This window comes from Columba livia, chromosome 1, assembly GCF_036013475.1.
Source record: "Columba livia isolate bColLiv1 breed racing homer chromosome 1, bColLiv1.pat.W.v2, whole genome shotgun sequence".
Lineage (NCBI taxonomy): Eukaryota > Metazoa > Chordata > Aves > Columbiformes > Columbidae > Columba > Columba livia.
The window spans coordinates 98,075,168-98,094,408 of NC_088602.1; the positions used below are offsets into that span (position 1 = coordinate 98,075,168).

Sequence of the window (19,241 nt, forward strand, 5' to 3'; positions counted from 1 at the left end):
AGTAACAGTTGAAATGACTGCTTTAATGGTGCCAGGCTCATGTTACAATTACAAAGTATAAGTACAGGTAAAGCATGGACTGCTGAAGCATATTTCATGTTTGCACAGTAAGAAGATAAGGCGTTCATTCTGCAGAAGGTCACATCACTCTTCTGGAGGAATAAAGACACTACAATCCTCTTCTCCGGTGTCTGCAATGCCCAATTCCACTTCTGCATTCACCTATCTCTTTTAGGGATCTAGCCTTGCTTTGTAGGCTAACAGTATTCTACTTCTACCTAACTTCTTGAGGATTAAATGCTAAAACTCTCAGTTTTGTACTGAAAACGCATAACAATGAATCCTGGAGGAATCCCTTTCCTTGTGATGAAAGTTAGACAACCAGAAACTGTTACTGATGCACAATTTCAGTATTAACGAGTGTTCATCTCACCGTCAGCTATCTATGATAAGTTATTTCAGCCACCTTTACATCTAGATTAAACATCTGCTCCAAAACACTCAAGCTGTGCTGAAAAGGATTGAAGGAACAGACAGAAAAACAGGATTTAAGAGAGCGTTTTTTTTCAAGAGCCCACATGAAACATTCCTAAACAAGCATGTCTCTAAAATGAATCTTGAATACAAGAGACTAGAAACAAAATTAGGAGGGCAAGATTTCTGAAAAACAAAAAAGTGTACTAGTTTTAAAGCAGCAGAACATGAACCATAAATTTGAACTCTATCATACTTTCCACTCTATCAGTGAGCAGACGTTTATCCTGAGTTCTATGGCATAGAAATGGAGTCTCTCATTCGAGAAGTGTATTACGGAACTACAAGCAACCTCTCCCTGAAGTTAAGTTTATAACTATAAGAAATGAGTGCAAACCCCTCAAATTACAAACTTTATTCTAGATTAAGGAGCAAAAGGAAAGAGCCAGTGAATCTGCTGAGCAACAAGAGTTTTACACAAGTCTGTATCTGAAACATAGGCCATGCTTCATCAGTGATATGACTTTAATTATAGGATGATATTCTCTCGTTTATTAGAAAAGAAAGTCACTTGTTTCATGGATCACATTAGTAGTATTAAAAATGAATTATTAACAATAATAACATACAACCAAAACTAAAGGCTGCAATTTCATTTTACTTTTCATCCAAGACTGGCCATTCCAAGGAGAGACAGTTTTTGTCAGAGAAAAAATCTATTAAATACTGCTCCTCCTTCAACGCAGGACCAGCTCTCATTTTAATGGATGCAAGTAAATTTCCTCTTACAGTTAAAATGCCCTTTTTTAAACTGAATTAGTGGTTTTAAATCACTATTAGGCACAGTACAACTCGGCAGGCTATCTTCTGATTAGGAACTTCTTACTCTTCTTACTGATTCTTCCAATCTAAAAGTTCGACACTGAAATTCCTAAACCTATGGAATTGTTGGAGGTCAAATGCATAGAAACTTATTTTTTCAGCATGCAAAATGCTCCTAAGCGTCCAGACTCAAGAAGAACAAGACTGAGTGTCAACAGTAGAACATAATTTCTCGCTTAACTCTCAACTGTATTAATAGAACAACATAGTCAACCACAGAAAACTTTCTGAAAAGCACAGAGCTGAGAGACCACATTCAGACATCTGAAACAGTATTAGACTTAGTGACTCAAGAATTCCTAACTACGGCACTCAGTTACCTATTTCAATCCTTCTGCCCAGCACTTCATTACTTATTTTACCAGCTTATGCTCTTCCTGTTAACATCTCTCTCCAAAACCTGGCAATTCACATTATTTGCCTAACAGAAAATCCTTATGATCAGACTCTTGAAAGCTGTGCAAACTATGGACTGGCAGATACATCATTTACTATCCTACCCTGGATGGGAAGGCGGGGTGCGGGGGATGTGTGCATGTGCATGTGCATGAGCCAAAGGTATATGTAGCTCTTCAGATCAATCACAATCAGCTACACTGCTTGATAAGAATAAAAGAATGTTTACCTAAAATAGTTCTGAAAAGAAAAACACCATCTTTCCACCCAAAGAATTAAAACTACTGGACAGTAAGAAGCCTCTTCAGCCGTGGCTCGCTTTGTAATCTTATGCTGCAGAGCTGACCCTCAATGAGTTAATATAATCACAGTCTACTGGTTTGCTCTTCTTACAGGTTTTTACAGCCATCCAGAACTACACACTTTGTAATATATACATTTACTTTAACAATGACAGCCATAATTATTTGCCTCCTAAGAGTTTGCCTTCCTTTCTTACTACAGCTCAAGTGAAGGGACATCTCAGAATCAGGACAACGGATGACACTGGTTTTCTTATTTGCCCCTGTTCAAGATTTCTTGATTTCACATAGCAAAAACAAACTAGGTTTTACATAGTTACCATGTGTATGGTTTCAACATGCTACAGCTTTTAATCTACAACATTTCATAAGAAAATGATAAAACTTCATATGACATAATTGTTTCAATAATAGTGTAAACAATCTCTCTTCATATCCAGAGACTAAATACATAACGTAGTCAACATATAAGTGAAAATGGGGAGCAAAATGTCTAGACTGAATGATATCCACCTGTCATTTTTATCACATCTAGTCACAAATCAGAGAGTCACAGAAGGATGGCTTTTATGATCTGCTATAACAAATCTACCTTATGATACCTGAAAATTTAAGGGGCCTTTGAAAGTGATGCAAACATGGAACACTTTGAGTATTTTAGTGCTTGAGTAAGGAAAAAGTGAACTAGATACTGACACCATCTAGTGGCACTTTGCAAGGCTAAATGTGTCTAACACAGATTTTTGGCTTGCTGAACTTCTAAAAGCTAAGAGCAAACATTAACTTGATTACGCACCGCTGAAAAGACAAATTAAAAACAACACACCTCAAAGCTCTGAATTCTTCTGTGTAAATCAATACTTGTTTTCATAAATACAAATTTATTTTTAAATGCTAATTTTTAAACAAGCACTTAGAGCTTATGTGATGTGAAAACAAATAGTAAGATAGAAAATTAGCTTAAGAACTGCACAAGGGAAGCAAGGAAAGGGCCCATGCATTGCTTTAAATCTGACCACACTTCGAGGAAAAATATGTTCATTAAAACCCTAGGAGACATATGAAGGTTATGGAAACAGCTTATTACATAGTGCAGGTTTTATCCACAATTGTCTTTTTAACCTAGCCAGATGAACACTGCTGGCCCATAAAATTGAAGACATCAAAAGGTGAGGAAATTCCAAGGATGAGTCAATGACCAAAAAAAAAAATGTTGTAGAAGGTAGAGCTCCAAAACACAGCTCAGGTCTTTTGTTCCAAGACTTCAGGGAAGAGTTGTTCTACATTTCCTCCAGAGATTTGTGCTGAGAAGTACCAGAGAGACAAATAAAAACCTCGAGCATGTCTTCCTTTTAACACAGAATGAAGGCAGACACATAACGGCAATGCAATCATACACTGAAAAATTAGAAATCACCAAAGAGTATTTTAAGTAATTTTATTAACAACTACGCATCCTCATCTGGAAATATAATGCAGCAGCAAAGTGGTGAGAAGCCCACCATTCTATGATCAAATCCAACTATGAGCTGCACAGGAGACTAAGAAGTATTAAATGTGTAAGACATACAGGAGTTTGACGAGGAGTTTACTGTTACGGAAAACCTTTAGATAATGAACTCTATGAAAGGTCTTAAAATACTGACAATGTCAGTGAACGAACACAATGGAATTACATGAAACGTAAAAATCCTTCAAAGCGCATATTCCACAAAATCACTTTTAACAATGAAGTGTTTAGTTGGAACTATGCCCAAAATGAAAATTTTCAGACAACCAGTCAAAAACCATGGTCCAGCTATATTCTATAATGACAATCTTCCAGTGCTAACCCTTACCCCCCCGCCCACACTATTTACAAATAACACTGTAATGTTCTAAGCTTAAGATAACATTCTTACTCCTTTTTGTAGTAATTTCATGTAATAGCTTCAACAACTTTAAAATGAAACATCCAAAATTTAACAACAGCACCTTAAGACGAAGTCAACAGCTCTCAATAGAAGCAACCCAATTTCTGCCAGTTATTACCAATTACAAACAACATAAAAAACCTGAAACCTAAAAATCACACTTATTTGAAATATAGCCAGCTCTTCCTCAACTCACTCAGATTGCTGTAATACTTCAAATCCTTTCTAGTTCCTCAGGACTCATCAGTAAATGAAAGCCCAGCAACAACCCCACAGCAAAGAGCAGAATCCTACCTATGCTGGGAAGATCTCTTAAATTTTATAAGATGACTCCTACTACTCTGAACCTCAGAACATGCTTCCTAATGACAATACTTAACTTCAAAGTCCTAAAAGACTAAGATGCTAACCACTGCAAAGGAATTCTCCACAGAGCTGTACTTTTAAGTACAAAGCAACACAGGTATATTGTTGAATTTGAGAGTTGTTCTCACAACCAAAAAACTTTAGAGAAGAATAATCAAAAAGTGTTTAGATTTTGGTTTTAGGCTGTGACTTCACAAACGAGCACCTCAACAAACACTCTGGATTTTTTTTCAGTTTTAAATTTTATCCTAACAACTGCTAAAAAAAGCCTTTGGATGAATTAACACTATCTTATTAATTACTTACAATATTTTTAAATCAGTACTTTTGACAATGCAGTCACTAGCTATCTATAAACAAAATAAGCATTAAAACTTTTCTGACATAGTACATAAAAATGCAATCACCACTTGAGTATAACAATAAGAATTATTTTAGTGCAGTATTTATTGTGTTTTAGTAACTGTGATGTGAATAATTGCACGTTGTTCCCAAATCATCAATTAACTGCATTATCTACTTCTACTTCCAGGAATTTTGCTTAGAGAACAACAATTCAAGGAGGTAAATGATAAAAGTGTGTCTCCGCTTGTGCAACTGTTAGCTGTCCCCCAGTCACAGGCTGAAACACAGCCAATATATATGACCCCTTTCCAGAAAATAACGTTCCCTAAAAAGAACACAGATGATGTCACATTCCATGAGCTCATTAAACAGAATCCAACTAGAACCCAAACCTTAAAGATCACTGTCTACACTGTACTCCTTACGGAAACCAGAGTCATAGAGAGAAGAAGGGAAGAAAAAATAAAAGAAAAAACAAACCTCCAACTACTGACATAGCATCAGTTTCCTCCAAGAGTAGTGGCACAATAGTTTTGGTACAATCCTGGCCTTCCCAAGGAATACAGTAGCAAAGTCCATAGATACATATTCCAGTTGTAGCTGGATTCACAATGCTGACAGCATCCAAAAGCCTACATGACAACTCATCAACCTCCTCTGGCAAAACCTGAGGCTGAGGTTTCACATTCTAGGGCAATTGCATCACTTTTTTTCTGCTAGGTTATTTTTCAGTTGGATCAGTTCCCCACACAGCTGCATGTTCAGCTGTGCCAGCATAAAGCAGAGCAGCAACAAGCAGGCAGGGGGTGCTGCTGAAGACACGCCCAGGGAACAAGGGGTTGGAAACCTTTGAAACAAACAACTAGCTGGGGAATAGCTGTCTCATTTAAAAAAAAAAAAAAAAAAAAAGGGAGGAAGACATCGGATTACAGTTAAGAAAATGCCACTGCGGAAACAGAATATTTTTGACCAGAAAGAGCAAATGTTCTCATTTTGAGAAATCCTGAAGCCAAATTCTGACCAGTAATGACCAAAGTGACGAAAGCTGGGCAGAGAAACCACCTTCCACATACTTGCTAAACTGAATCCAGCTGCCTTGGTTATAATTGTCGGAAAACAAGTCAGCGACTCACAGTATTGAACATCTGCAAAAAGGTTGATACCTTGCCTAGAACCTTCTCTTAACAGTAGCGGAATGCAATTAACAAGACAACTCAATTTCATGGCTGCTGAGAAAAACCTTTAGCTAAAAACAGCAATTCCAACATACTGCATTTTGGGGAAATTACAAGCTGCAGACCAGCTTTGGATATTTTAAAGGCTAGGAAAAAACATTGTAATAGTCTAATTTAACCTCATAGAGAAGAAAGAACCTCATCCAGTAATTTCTGATATAAATTCGCAACTTGTACTGGAGGCAAGTACTACTTCTTAATGAAAAAAAAAAACAAACATATTAAATTTGGACTTCATTGGCTACTAACGACAGAAAACATAGTGCACTTCAAGAGAAATCACTACAACATCTAGAAGGTTTCATTTAAAAATATAAATATCTATACTAGGTGTATTTAGACTTCAGCAAGGCATCAGCCATCAACTTACTCCACGTTCAAAGGCAGCCTGCCACTGATATTCCCTGTGTAGCACATGCAGCAAGGGCTGTATTTGCCTGGTTACTTCCAACTTGCAGCAACCTGTCAAGAATCCTTCTCAAGGTCCATCTTTTCTGCAGTATGACTCCTAATTCTTATAAAGAAATTACCTACAGTCTTTATTACTACATTTAGAAGAAGGTATTAGCTACATGAAAATACACAACTACACTCAACTGAATTATCTGTGTTGACTATGTACTAGTGACAAAACGAGACACATCAAAACAGAAGAAATTATACACATGAAACCTAACAGATCTCTATCAGCCGAGCACTGCTTCATCTTGATCACTAATGGTACTTCTGCAATCAACTAACAAATTTGTTCTGCTTCGCACGAACTATATTGCAAGCATTTTAAACAAAGAACACTATCACATTTGCCTTTATTAAAGACACACCTTTCTACGTTATATACAAAGGTGTACACGTATATTAAAAGATATTTAATTAAATAAAGAACAGACTTCCAAGGGGAAAAAAAATGTTGTGCAGTATTAGTCATGCTGCTATCTTGTGGTATTTTATTAATTACATCCGATTTAGTAAACACATCATCTTCTTCACAACTTTGTCCAAAACTAACTTCAGACTAGAGAGCTTTATAATTCTGGATGATCCTGCTTCAGCATTTTACCCTTCTGGAGCTTCAGGACTTAAAAACTGGATAAAATACACATCAGTGAGATTAAAATATTTCTGAACTCCCTTTACTTTTCAGTTCCCAAGCATTTAAAAGTAATTGAAATTAGAATGTATAATTAAAAGTAACAGAATTTCTAGAATGGAATAAAATTTATTTTTACCTTAAGTTTATAATGCAATGCACCAGCATTCTACTTCTTTAAAGTAACACCAGTAAATTAATTACAGAACATTTATGCTTTTATGTATTGTGCATAATACTTCTATGGTCTTTGGTACTGTAGTTAACAACTGTTGTGAACATGTGTCCCTCAATAAAAAGGCCCTGTAACCTCCCTTTTCCTATCAATTACAATTCCTCCAGCATTATTTTCAGTACTACCCTATTTATTTGAAAATACACACAGACCTCCTTTTTTTTTTAATGCTTCATTACTAACAAAGGGGTTTTTTTCCCCTTCTTGAGACTTCATTCATGATTGAAATGTTTAAACAGGCATCTAAGAAAATATTAATTATTTTATTTTAGGTTTTAAATGCTAATTGTTTCTTAACACAGTTCTGCTTATGCTTGTTTACAGTTCTGGAGAACTGGTACTTTCAACCATCATTTGTATTTTTTATGATTGTTCTTAAAACTATATACATAGTACCTAGCTGACTTGTTATCAGTAAACCTCGCCTCTGATCCATAGCAATGTCTAGTCCTGTTACTCTTAGCTGTTACCAACTCAACAGGAGAGTTAATACAACTCAGCCTACAATCCTGCACTGTCTTTACTAAGTAAAATATATCCAATAAGCCATATTGCACAAGTTGTATTAAGCTAATCAGAAACAAAGGTGTAAGTTGTTTGCAGAGGGGGTGGGTTAATTTTAAAATGATTAAAAAAAATGAATTAAAATAAAATAAAATATAAAATTAAAAAAAAATAAAATAGGGATCAAACCATTCTTTAGGGAATTCTGTAGCCAGAATATTGCCCCATTCCTTCAGGTCTTTCCATGTCTCTGGAACTGGAAACACCTGTGGTTATATTATACCATTTGGATGGGATGTGGGTACAAGTTGAGGGTACTTAAAGTGCCTAAGCTCCCCATATATTCAACAGAAAGAGACAGATGCCTCAGTCACTCAAAGCCTTCTGAATTTACATACTGAATTTAGGTAACTGCAAATTAGTCCCTAGTAATATCAAATCTGAACATTTATCACCTAAAAAATGACGGTGACATAGGTTTCCAGGAACCCCAACTCGCACCGATTTATGTCAGACATATTGAACAAGTAGACACATAGACACACTGTTATGAAACAGTCCACAGCTAGCCTGAATCACTAAGCAGTGCTGTTGAACTACCACCAGTTATAATGCATTTCCCTATTTCTACGTCCCAAGGTAACAGAAACAGTTGGGGTGAGAGTATACATTTTTGGGGTGGGGGATGTTGTCTGTTTCCTTATACAAAGTCAAAAAGAACTGTATTCATATTAAAACTGAAAAGCAACACCCATGAAAAAAGACATCCCATGAAAAAATTAAATATTCTGACCTGCTTTAAATAGCTAGTTAGAGTAAGATCCAAAAAGGCTTTCTACTCATTCACAATCACTGTAAGGGAGGCAGCTATCAGATACTGGGCCCGAGACCCAGAGTAACATGAAGTGGCAACAGGACAAGCTGAAGATCTGGCCCTGTTTCCATCAGCTACACACTGGAGTACCTTTGGAAATCCACACACTACCAAAAAAGTACTTTACTGACCCACAGGCAACAAAGCACAAGTCTACATAAGGTTTTATGCACGCTGCCTGCAATAATGGCAAAAAAAAAGAAAAAAAAATAAGCAATTTCAAAGATTGATGAAGCAGAGATCTAAACAAAACCACACACTCACACACCCCCTCTCTCCTACCCAAACCCCTACAACCCATTCTTCAACTCGGTATTTAAAACAGAACTTGAAACACACTTTAAGTGCAGATTTTTGCTTTTGAATTAATAGTCTCAGCCTAGCCTTACCTGTTGAGATTGTGGACATACATGAAAGAACTAAGACAGATTCTTGTCCTGTGCACTTGTGTCTCCCACCCTCCCACAGGAAACCTTCAGAGTCACAGGTTCAACTGTTTGTACACATCATAATGAACAAGAAATATTAAGTAGGTAGTGTGGTAGTACTATACAAACTGAAGTAATTTCATTTTGATATCCGGACCAGTACTGTTTTGCTTGGTTTTTTTTCAAATTAATAATAATAATAATAAAGAGCTGTTAGAATACAACTGCTTTCATAAATACATCAGTCTTATTCTGTTACGGGCTTTGAAATACAGTGCAAACTGAGAAAACAGTAAGTTATCCAAATACTTCAAATGCTTTCCATTCTATTGTGTCACCTACATCAAACGACCATCCCCCAATGACATTTAAGCAGAAGTACTAAAAAACCTTACCTTTTGGATAATCTTCCAATAAGAGGTTGAAGTGACCTAACTGACAAAAGAAATCAGACTCGACCTTTCCTTCAGCTTTCAAAATTAGCGATTCATAGCAGCGAACAGCCTAGGAGAAAGAAATAAAAGGTTTTCAAAATTCTGTATTTAACTAAAACAAATTATATATTTTCTGTACACTTTCCAAGAAATAAGTAAGTTTTTTGTTACTCCTCAAGGCAGGAAAAGTCTACAAACACTCTCAATAACTTGTAGTCAGCGTGATTTTTTGAAGAAGAAATGTAATGTTTAAGATGGAACAGACTGGCAAGTTCCCTGATTCTAATACAAATCGACAGTAAATGAACAATAAAAGTTTTCTCTGGTTTATTTGTGGACTCCAGAAACATTTTCCAAAAACAAAACAAACCTGTAACATACATGATGATTTTTAACTTAAAAAAAAAAAAAAAAAAAAATCAATCATCATTTTCTGCAAGAAAGAAACATCTTTGATTCTATTCTTATCTGTGTTTGTTTTTTCTAAATCATTCACATTTCCTTCTACCAGTTGTTTCAGTAGGAAGAGTATCTCCCAACGTGCTTGCTTAGGTAATTTATAAACCTCAGCATACGTTTTACAAGACCTGATACTTTTCACATACATCTATCATGTCATAAAATGCGGTATGCTACCTACTACTTACTACACAGTTACTGTAGACTAAGTAAAGCTAAAGTTAGAAAAATGAATCCAATTAGAAAAGACTTTTGAGAGAAGTTGCTCTGGAAGTTTTAAAGCAGCACACATGATCTAAGCATGTTATGCGCTGCAAACACCTGTTTATTAAACAGAACTGATACCTTCCATTCACCATAAGGATCATGATCTTCAAGCTGTTACATTCTCACCTTATGACCCTATTTCCACTTCGGGAGTGAGTAAGTGAATAAATAAATAAAAACATTTCCCAACTTTTGGAACTTCCAGTTTCTTGACTTTGAACATACTAGCCATTAAAACAAAGCAGCTGAATAACCTTAAATGGGAGGGAAGATCCTTTGCACCAGCAGTCGACTTTACAGTTCTCAAAATCCTGACAGGCTTCCAATGAACTCCAGTTCCAACTGATTAATAATGAATTTCACCAACTCATGGTTTGACTATGTTTCAATTTGGTTGCAACTATGAACTGCTTCATTTTAATATCTTACAGTAATCAAAGTCCTTAATCTGAAATGATGCGCTTCATTAAGTCATTTTATTAAAACTGAAAATTCAAAAGGGAAAAAAGATAAATTTATCCTGTAACACTTAAGTCCGAACAGTAAATTATTAGTCTCGCCCATATTTGTAATTTACTTTGTGTACATTTGTATTAATCATCGAAATGAGAAATGCCAACAATAAAATGAGGATTTGTTAACAAACGGTTAAAACATACCTATGGAGAATCCAAATTATTGCTCTAATCTGTATTTTAATTTGCCATTTTTACCTTGCTATGCTAGTTTTAAAATTGTTTTTCTTAAATGGTAAACCATAATAAAGACAGGCCTGCTGCACTCCATGGACACAAAGTCATGTATGTGACCAGACAAGTGTGTGTCAGATTGCATCCCAAGCTTGAGATGTATTATGTACGCCTACACCTGCTTCCACGTTCAGAATATCCTTCTGTTATGGCTGTTTTCAGAAATAAAGGTCTGATGGACAGAAACAAAGCTATGCTGCAGCAAAATGGTAGCAAAATGGGTAACATCCGTATTAAATCTCTCAGGTGTATGTGTGGTATTAAACAGATCTAATAAAACCATTTAAACTATGTGTTTCAAACTGGAAGCTATTTGGCCACATTCCTAAGACATTAAATTGTGATATATATTTGCCTCTGCATCAAAGAACTGCTGCAGAATTGTTCGTTCATGCTCTGAGTTTTGCCTTAGCAAACTGCACTGGAAGGACTGGAATTCTGCTGACAGTTAATCAAAGCTGCTACTCCTTTAATTTTATTCCCACCACTATGAATATCTCTTGGAGTCAGCCAACTCTCAGTCTAAAGAATATGATCCCTGGAGTCAAAAAGCAAAGCGTAAGTCTAAAGTGAGAGTTTCTTAAAATTACTATGTGTGTGTGAACCGATTCTCAACACTGAGGCTCACCTGCTGAATCTATTCCAATCTAGAATATTGGGGTTTTTCCCTTGCTTCCTCTCCCCATTTTTTGGTCTCAACTCTGGATTTGTACAAATTGTAACACAATTCTTGCCTGGTGTCCCTAATGTTATTGTCACACATTAATTTGCAGATAAGCTTTCCATTTTCTGATGATTTGCAATAGCTGCTGCAGCTGTTGAAGAGAATATTCACACTATGACATTTTCTTAAATCAATATTTTGTCTTTTATAATACAATTCAGTCATTGTTCAGAGCATACAGAAACTTGATTCCATAACAGGTAGCTTACAAAAAACTGTTGGACAGGAAGTTAGTTCATTTCCTTAAGAAGATGGCTACAGGTATTTAAAGGGAACTTAACTCTATGAACAATTATAACAGGATTTTTCTACATAGGATGTTCAAGGAAATTATCAATCACATGCACATAAACAGCTAAGCTTCTGGGGACCCCTAACATTTACCCAGCCCCTTTTAAAGTAAATCCTCATGAAAATATGTATCAGAAGTATCTGAAGCACTATATATAAGTGATACAAAAACCTACTCCCAAGTCTTTCACACAACTCAGATCAATTCTCAATAAGAAAGATTTTCCCTTTGCCTTCGAATACACTTTGAAGATACTGCTAAGACATCTTAGCAATGCCAGCACAAGGCAAGGTGTAGAACACCAGAGCTGCAAAACACAACTTCCCCTTAAGTAACAGTTAACTGTCCCTGTAAAATCAATTCAACTACACCCTTCAATACACCCTCTCAGTTGATCTGTAACTTATTTGCACTAAATTTAAACTGTAAAGGTTGTTCCATATGAATTTTTAAAATTCTTCTAGAACATTCCAACAAAATGAGCAAACTTTACTTTGTCTGCAGGAACACCATTTCAACCTCCAAGGCTCTGGAGGATGAGCAGACTGGTCAGTATGTAGATCTTCTTCCTAGTAGCCAGAACAGATTCACCTAGCAAACTGATTTATCCAACTTTAGTTCTGGTCAAGAAACTTTCTACCCCATCAAACCCCTCCACAAACATCTTTAGAAAGTAACAAGCATTTTTCTGCATATATAAGAATTTGTCTCACAGCTGAATGAATGGATGCAAAGCATTTTGAAGAATAAGATCACAAGTACATGTATTGGTATACAGTTTCTTTGAAGGAATAATCGAAATATCTTGTTTCAGTGGATCTGTAACTGTAAAGGCCATCTATGGCACCACTTGTGCAACCAACTTAAATAATCCTGAGACACTAGGAATTCTAAGGAACTTAAAACTCCTCAGGTTTTCAAGTATTGCTATTTCTCCACTTAGTATGGATTTATGAGTGCATTCAATGGAGCCAGCTTTAAGAATTGCTAATATTGACAAATTAACAAAAAAGAGAAAGACCCCGAAATGAAAAGGAAAATTGCTACACAACGCCGTTCACTTCCTTCCCTTTGTTCAAGGCTGCATGAAGATAAAAGAGAAACCTGAAGAATTTATGGATTTGGCAAAATAATCACCCACAGCTGCTTCACAGTGTGGCAACCAGAGTAGAAGCAGGAAACAAATACAGGAATGGCTGCAGGAAAAGAGGCTGGTTTGAGATGCAAAAAAAAAAACCCAAAACAAAACAAAACAAAAACACAGTCATGTTGTTTGCCACCTCCTTGATTAACAGCAAACACTAATACATTACTGTCATCATTTCTGACACGACAATTACAAACCCCCTCTTTATGACATCATATTTCCTGACTGGGGGCATTCTGATTTCAGAAATTCAACCACCAATTTCACGACACATTTAAATTCAATATAGTGAAGAAGAAAAAGGCACAGTATTTTTGTCAACTTGGAAAAAGATAACAAAACATTCATGTGTTAACAAAAGGAAAGGATAATTCCATTATCATCTTTAAAATGCACTACCAAATCCCTGTATGTTCATTACTTCCAAAGGAAGGGGAACCAGAATATTTTTCCCTTCTGTTGTTAGAAGAACATTGCCACTCCCCCACCTCCCCCCAAACAAAACAACAAAACACAATCCCATAAAGCAAACATCAGTTTTGGCTATTATTAACATGGTTTTTTTTTCATGAAGAAAAGACCCTAGATTTTGGAATGTACTATTAAAAAAAAAATTTCAATAGATAAAAACAGAATTCTAAATACTGAATATAGAAATCACTAATACATATTACATCTCTAGCTCATAAAGGAGAAGGAAGGACAATGTTATTTCTACTTCAATTAATATGAAAAAAAACCTTACCATTATTACTGGTGGCAATAATTTGTATTTCACAGCACAAATTCAAATTACTGTTAAACAACTGTACTAAAAGAAAAAAATCAATACAGTTTTTTTTTTTAATAGTTTCTAAAGAAGATATAAGGATGTCCTTTCTTATTCATGACAAGCATGATTGACTAGATGAAAGTAGCAGCACTAAATGGCCAAACACGACAAAATGTTCATTATTAATTGTTTAATATATTAAGGACATGAAAATGGAGGAGTGCGCCAAGTCAGCAAATTTTCAAGTAAAACGCAGAAAAACCCAACTACAGCAAACTAAAAACCTAGCAATATAAATTGCTAGCATGGCAACAGCTTGGCAGTAATGTACAGTGAAAGAAATTATTTGAATTTTACTGGATAATAAATTAACTGTTCAAGAAAAAGTGTTTTAATGCAGACAACATAGTGTAAAATAACAAATTGAAAGCCTCAAGATGTTCCTAGAACCTTAAAGTTCACAATAGAAAACATTGTACATAAGCCTGCTGGGGGGGAGGGGGGGAGGGTGGAACTAGATGGGACAAATGAATAGTTTCTGCTTCTTTTTTCTTGTTTCTCCAGTAAGCAATAACCTCAAAGAACAGGCTTTGCAAGCAGGTAATGAGAACTGGAAGCATGAAAAAAATACCACATGTAGGAATTTGGAGAGATACCAGTAGACCCTTCACAAATGAAATGCGTACTACATCAATGCTTAGAAATAAAATTAGTTAGGTCGTAAGGGATATTTTACCCTTCCAGAAAATAAAGTAATGACATAGACAGTGCTGGACACTGAAGGGATGATGCCACTATCTACTACCAGTCAGTCTGCGGGACATCTACAGATCAGAAAAGCAGAAGGTTATGTACATATGTGCTGGGCTTATTCTCCCCAGCTCAGTATGAAGAGAGGATATTCTGAAAGGCTTCTTTTCCATTCCTTTCTCCAAGCTACAATTCACCAAACTGCACATGTGATTTTCTAATAACAATGACAAGAGCTACCATCCTGAGAACCTCCCGATTCAGTTCTAGCTGCTGCTCTGCAACAGCCTAAGTGTGAATATGGCTCGCTTCAGCTAAGCAAAGAGAAAAAAAGGCCAGCCTGAATTCTTCAGAAGTAGAACTGTATTTTCCCCCATCAATGACTGGCTGGATAAACACCACCTCCTGTGCTGTAGATGACTTAAAAGAAAACCTCATTTACTTCTGCATAGAAAAGCATACATTCATATTGGATTGAAGATAACCTATATTAATTCTGCAGATTCTCCACTGAAGGCTCTCCTATTATATATGATGGCACAAGACTCTTAACTTCCCTTTCTTTCTGACTCAATATCAATTCCCACTACAGCTTTCAAAGCTTCTTTATGTGTTGCCTCTCTTTCTGAAGCTCATACTGTGTTATAAAATTTCTATCTCAACTTAGCCTAAGTTACTCTCCTTATATTTCATATTTGGACTGTATTATATAAAAGCCTCAATAGGAGTGTTAAAAGTATAGCATGCTGGACACAAAGATGCTCATGCCCCTCAAGACTTAGGCCTCAAAAAGGAAAAACAAGAATTAGGTTCTTAGATTAATTTTGTTCTTGCAAAATTTCTAAGGCATATTGGAATAGCAGCAAGTTAATCTGCTAATGCTATTTATGATCAAAGTCCTTATCATTTCAGAGAAAATAAGTAGTATAGAACAATGGAAACTGATCCTCCTCATGATTACTGCTTCATGAAATACGATAAAAGAATAACTACTGCAAGCAATAAAGAAGAAAAGCAGTTGCACACATTAGCTACATGTGTAGCTTGATTAAAACAATGAAAATTATTTTTCTTTAAAAGCCACTACTGTCGTCTAGGACTTATCGACCACAGGCATCACTTGAAAAAAATTTGTTACATCTTCAGTATAATCTGGAAGTAGAAGAGATGAAGCAGTAAACAGAAGTAAGGTGAAGGTTGCTGAGTTTACAAGTGAAAATTAACACGAAAACTAATTGAAACATAAACAGCACAAGCTGTTCTAGAGACTGGAGTGACAGAAACACACTATCACCATAACAAAAACAAAAACAAACAAACAAACAAACAAAAAAAAAAAAAAATTGAAACCTATGGCAGAGAATCAGTATCGCTAAAACAAATGCTACAATCAGATGGAGAACGAGAGACACTAGTAACTTCAAAATAATTTTCCTAAAGCGAATTATCATTGAAAAATGAGGGACAGTGCTTCATAAAAAGCACGAAACTGCAGAAGAGAATACAAAACGGAAAATATGCAAATCAATGATAAATAGAGAAAAGTGACATTTTAGCAGAGGAGGAAGAAACCCAACTTGCCACCACTGAATAAGGAACACTTATTATCAACTATAAGATATTCTTTATAAGTGCTTTCTGTCAGACAGATGTAAGCTCCACAGTGTAGGCTTCTAAAAGAAAAATATAGGAAGCTTAGCCATATTCAACGGACAGTGTCCATAACCAATTGCATTTTGATAAAAACTTTATTGACTGCCATTAATGCAGTTAATCACTCTGCATTAATTCTGATATCACCTTTAGCACTCAATCTGCCCCGTCACTTCTTTTAAATACAGTATGAAATAATGACAAATATGGATGTGCATGTATGGACAGACACACCTACATTGTATAGGAAATTAAAACAAATTCTAAACTATCAGGCATCAGAATGCTCTTTATTCTGTCCCTGAAAACATTTCACAATCTGATGACTCAGGAGACTATGACAAATTTTGTACGGAACTTTATCATTCCAAATTCTGCACAGTTCTGTGGGTCTTTTTTAAAAAAGTAGCAATAGATTTTTCAGACAATTGAAATGGCTGACTTTATCTGAGATGATCAGATCTTTTTGTTGTTAGTTTTACCATAATAATTCTATTTCAATGATAATTGTAGTATCTAAATTTAGCAATTGTTGTAGTGCTAATTAATAGATCATCATATACTAAAATTTGTTACTACTAAATCTGCTTTTATTCCAACAATTCTTAACTATACCAACACAGAACATCACAACTGAGGTGCAAGCATGTCATACTTCAGAACATTTAGGCAGTTAACTTTGATAGATACATATATTTTTTGAAAATGTTGAACTAGTCATATCTATGAGGCTACAGATTTTCCTACATATTTCAGTAAGATATACATAAAATAAATAGCTGCTTTGTGTTTCATTGGGTAAATAACTTTGGAAATACAATTAAAATCAACACAGAAAGAAAAAAAGGACTAATTAAAGACAGAGCCTGTATTAATAGCTGCCTGTTTTACCTAAGAAAAAACCACAAAGTTTAAATCTGAATAACTGTTATTTATGAAAAGATTTCCTTTCCAGACACAAGTCTGTGGAAATATAACACTATCCGCTACCATGCATAAAAATGACAAAGTGGTAATGAATAAAGCTTGAAAAAAAAAATTGAACAGAGAAAAATGTACATAAGAATACATAAGAAAATGTCTACAAAGACTGACACAACAAATACGTATTTGTGAATATACTTAGTGCCAGACTAAATAGAATGATTTTCCATGTTGTTGTTTGAATACAAGGTGATACAGAAAAGCAACAATTTTAAAATATTAAAAAAAAAAAAAAAAACACAAACGCCAATTGCTCTGCTCTGCTAAACCTGCACAGTCTAAAATCCAAGAGAGTTCAAACACCAGAGGTGCCTCGATTTTCAGAAATAAATATTGTTGATACCTTAGTCTGAAAATATAACAAAAAGATTCATTTTAGAAGAATGGAGATGAAAACAGGTCAGGAGCTGTTTACAAAGGAAGTGTAAAAACTAACACTAATAGGGTGGGAAGTAGAGTTTTCAGCACCACAGGAGACATAAAATTGGTAAAGCTACATTAAGACCCAAAGGATTAAAAAAAAAAAAAAACATATAAATAGAAGGAACGTGGTTTTAAATATGGGAAAACTTATTTCAAAGAGTCTCAGAATCCTGGTACTTCTGAAGTTAGCATAGCCAGTATACCAGGAAGGGTGACCCACAAATATTTTCCATCACATCATAGGAACCCCACATCCAGGTACCTCTCCACATATCATGTTCCTTTTTCCACTGCCATTCTCATATACTCCTCTTGTGGCTGCTTAATTATGCTTAGATAATGTGAACGCTGCTCACATATGAAAGTGAGCAACACTGAAACATACCCAAATGTGCATGTAGTGCTTCTCTGCTAATGCCTGCAAACACCCAGCCCAATCCTTCATCTTTCCCATCTCATGCAGTAGTCTGAACAGGAAAAAAAAATGAAATAAAGAAATAAGAGGAATACAGTCCTCTGGATACAGTCACACACCTAATGATCAGTACCGTTTCTGAATGGAAGAGCTGGTGTACCTCATTCCAGGAAAGAAATAATGTCTACTTGCACTAAGTAGCAATAACAAGTGTGGGAGGTTCATTTACACAGATTTCAGAATTGGTATTTATGCACTACAAAATGCAAGTCCAAATTATTTTAGGTACTAGTGTGCACTTGCATTGTAATATGCACTGAACACCAAGTAAGATGACAATACACCAAACATTGCTCAAGAAGTTGCCAGAGTCTTCTGCTAAATAAAACTCTGTACTGAATTTTTACAGGCAGCACATCCTGAAAAATCCCGTAACAGTGGGGTAAACAGCCACGCAGGTTGTCAACAAAGACTGTTTTCATCAACATTCCCCTGGAGCTAGATAGAAGAACTCCTTCTTGAAGAATGCTTCCCCAGCCCTTTCAATTTTAGCATCCAATATAGAGACAGACATTACATTAACAACTACCAAGCGGAAAAATGTGCATGTATCCAGCTTAACACCAATTCTCCACATATCTCTATGTGTTTTCAGGGATATTACAGAACTAGAAAAAAAGAGCATGTTTCAAAGGACACAGCTCCTAGTAAGTACAGCAGATCAAGAAACAATTCTGTTGGGGGGAAAGGGGAACAGGAGGTGGGGTTGTAGGAAGCTCAAATATTTCACCAAAACAAAACATCAAAACCATCTAATAAGTCCATCTAGGATAAGACCAAGATTCAGAGCTTTGTTTAATTTGAAACAAAGACTTAAATTTCATTGAACAGTTAGGGTTGGAAGGGACCTTCAAAACTCATCTAGTCCAACCCCCCTGCCATGAGCAGGGACATCTTCAACTAGATCAGGTTGCTCAGAGCCCCGTCCAGCCTGGCCTCGAATGCCTCCAGGGATGGGGCATCTACCACCTCTCCAGGCAACGTGCCAGCATTCCATCACCTTAATTGTAAGAAATTTCTTCCTCATGTCTAGCCTGAATCTCTTCTCCTTTAGTTTAAAACCATTAC

General features: G+C 35.8%; 1 protein-coding gene across 10 annotated transcripts in view; it reads right to left on the minus strand.

Annotated features, from left to right (window-relative positions):
- KDM6A (lysine demethylase 6A) overlaps positions 1-19,241 on the minus strand; it is a 157,145-nt gene that overhangs the window by 111,010 nt on the left and 26,894 nt on the right. For all 10 annotated transcript variants that reach the window (XM_065069665.1, XM_065069651.1, XM_065069644.1 and 7 more), the window contains exon 3: positions 9,440-9,548. In XM_065069665.1, the coding sequence (XP_064925737.1) occupies positions 9,440-9,548 (109 nt within the window). The remainder of the gene's footprint in view (positions 1-9,439; positions 9,549-19,241) is intronic.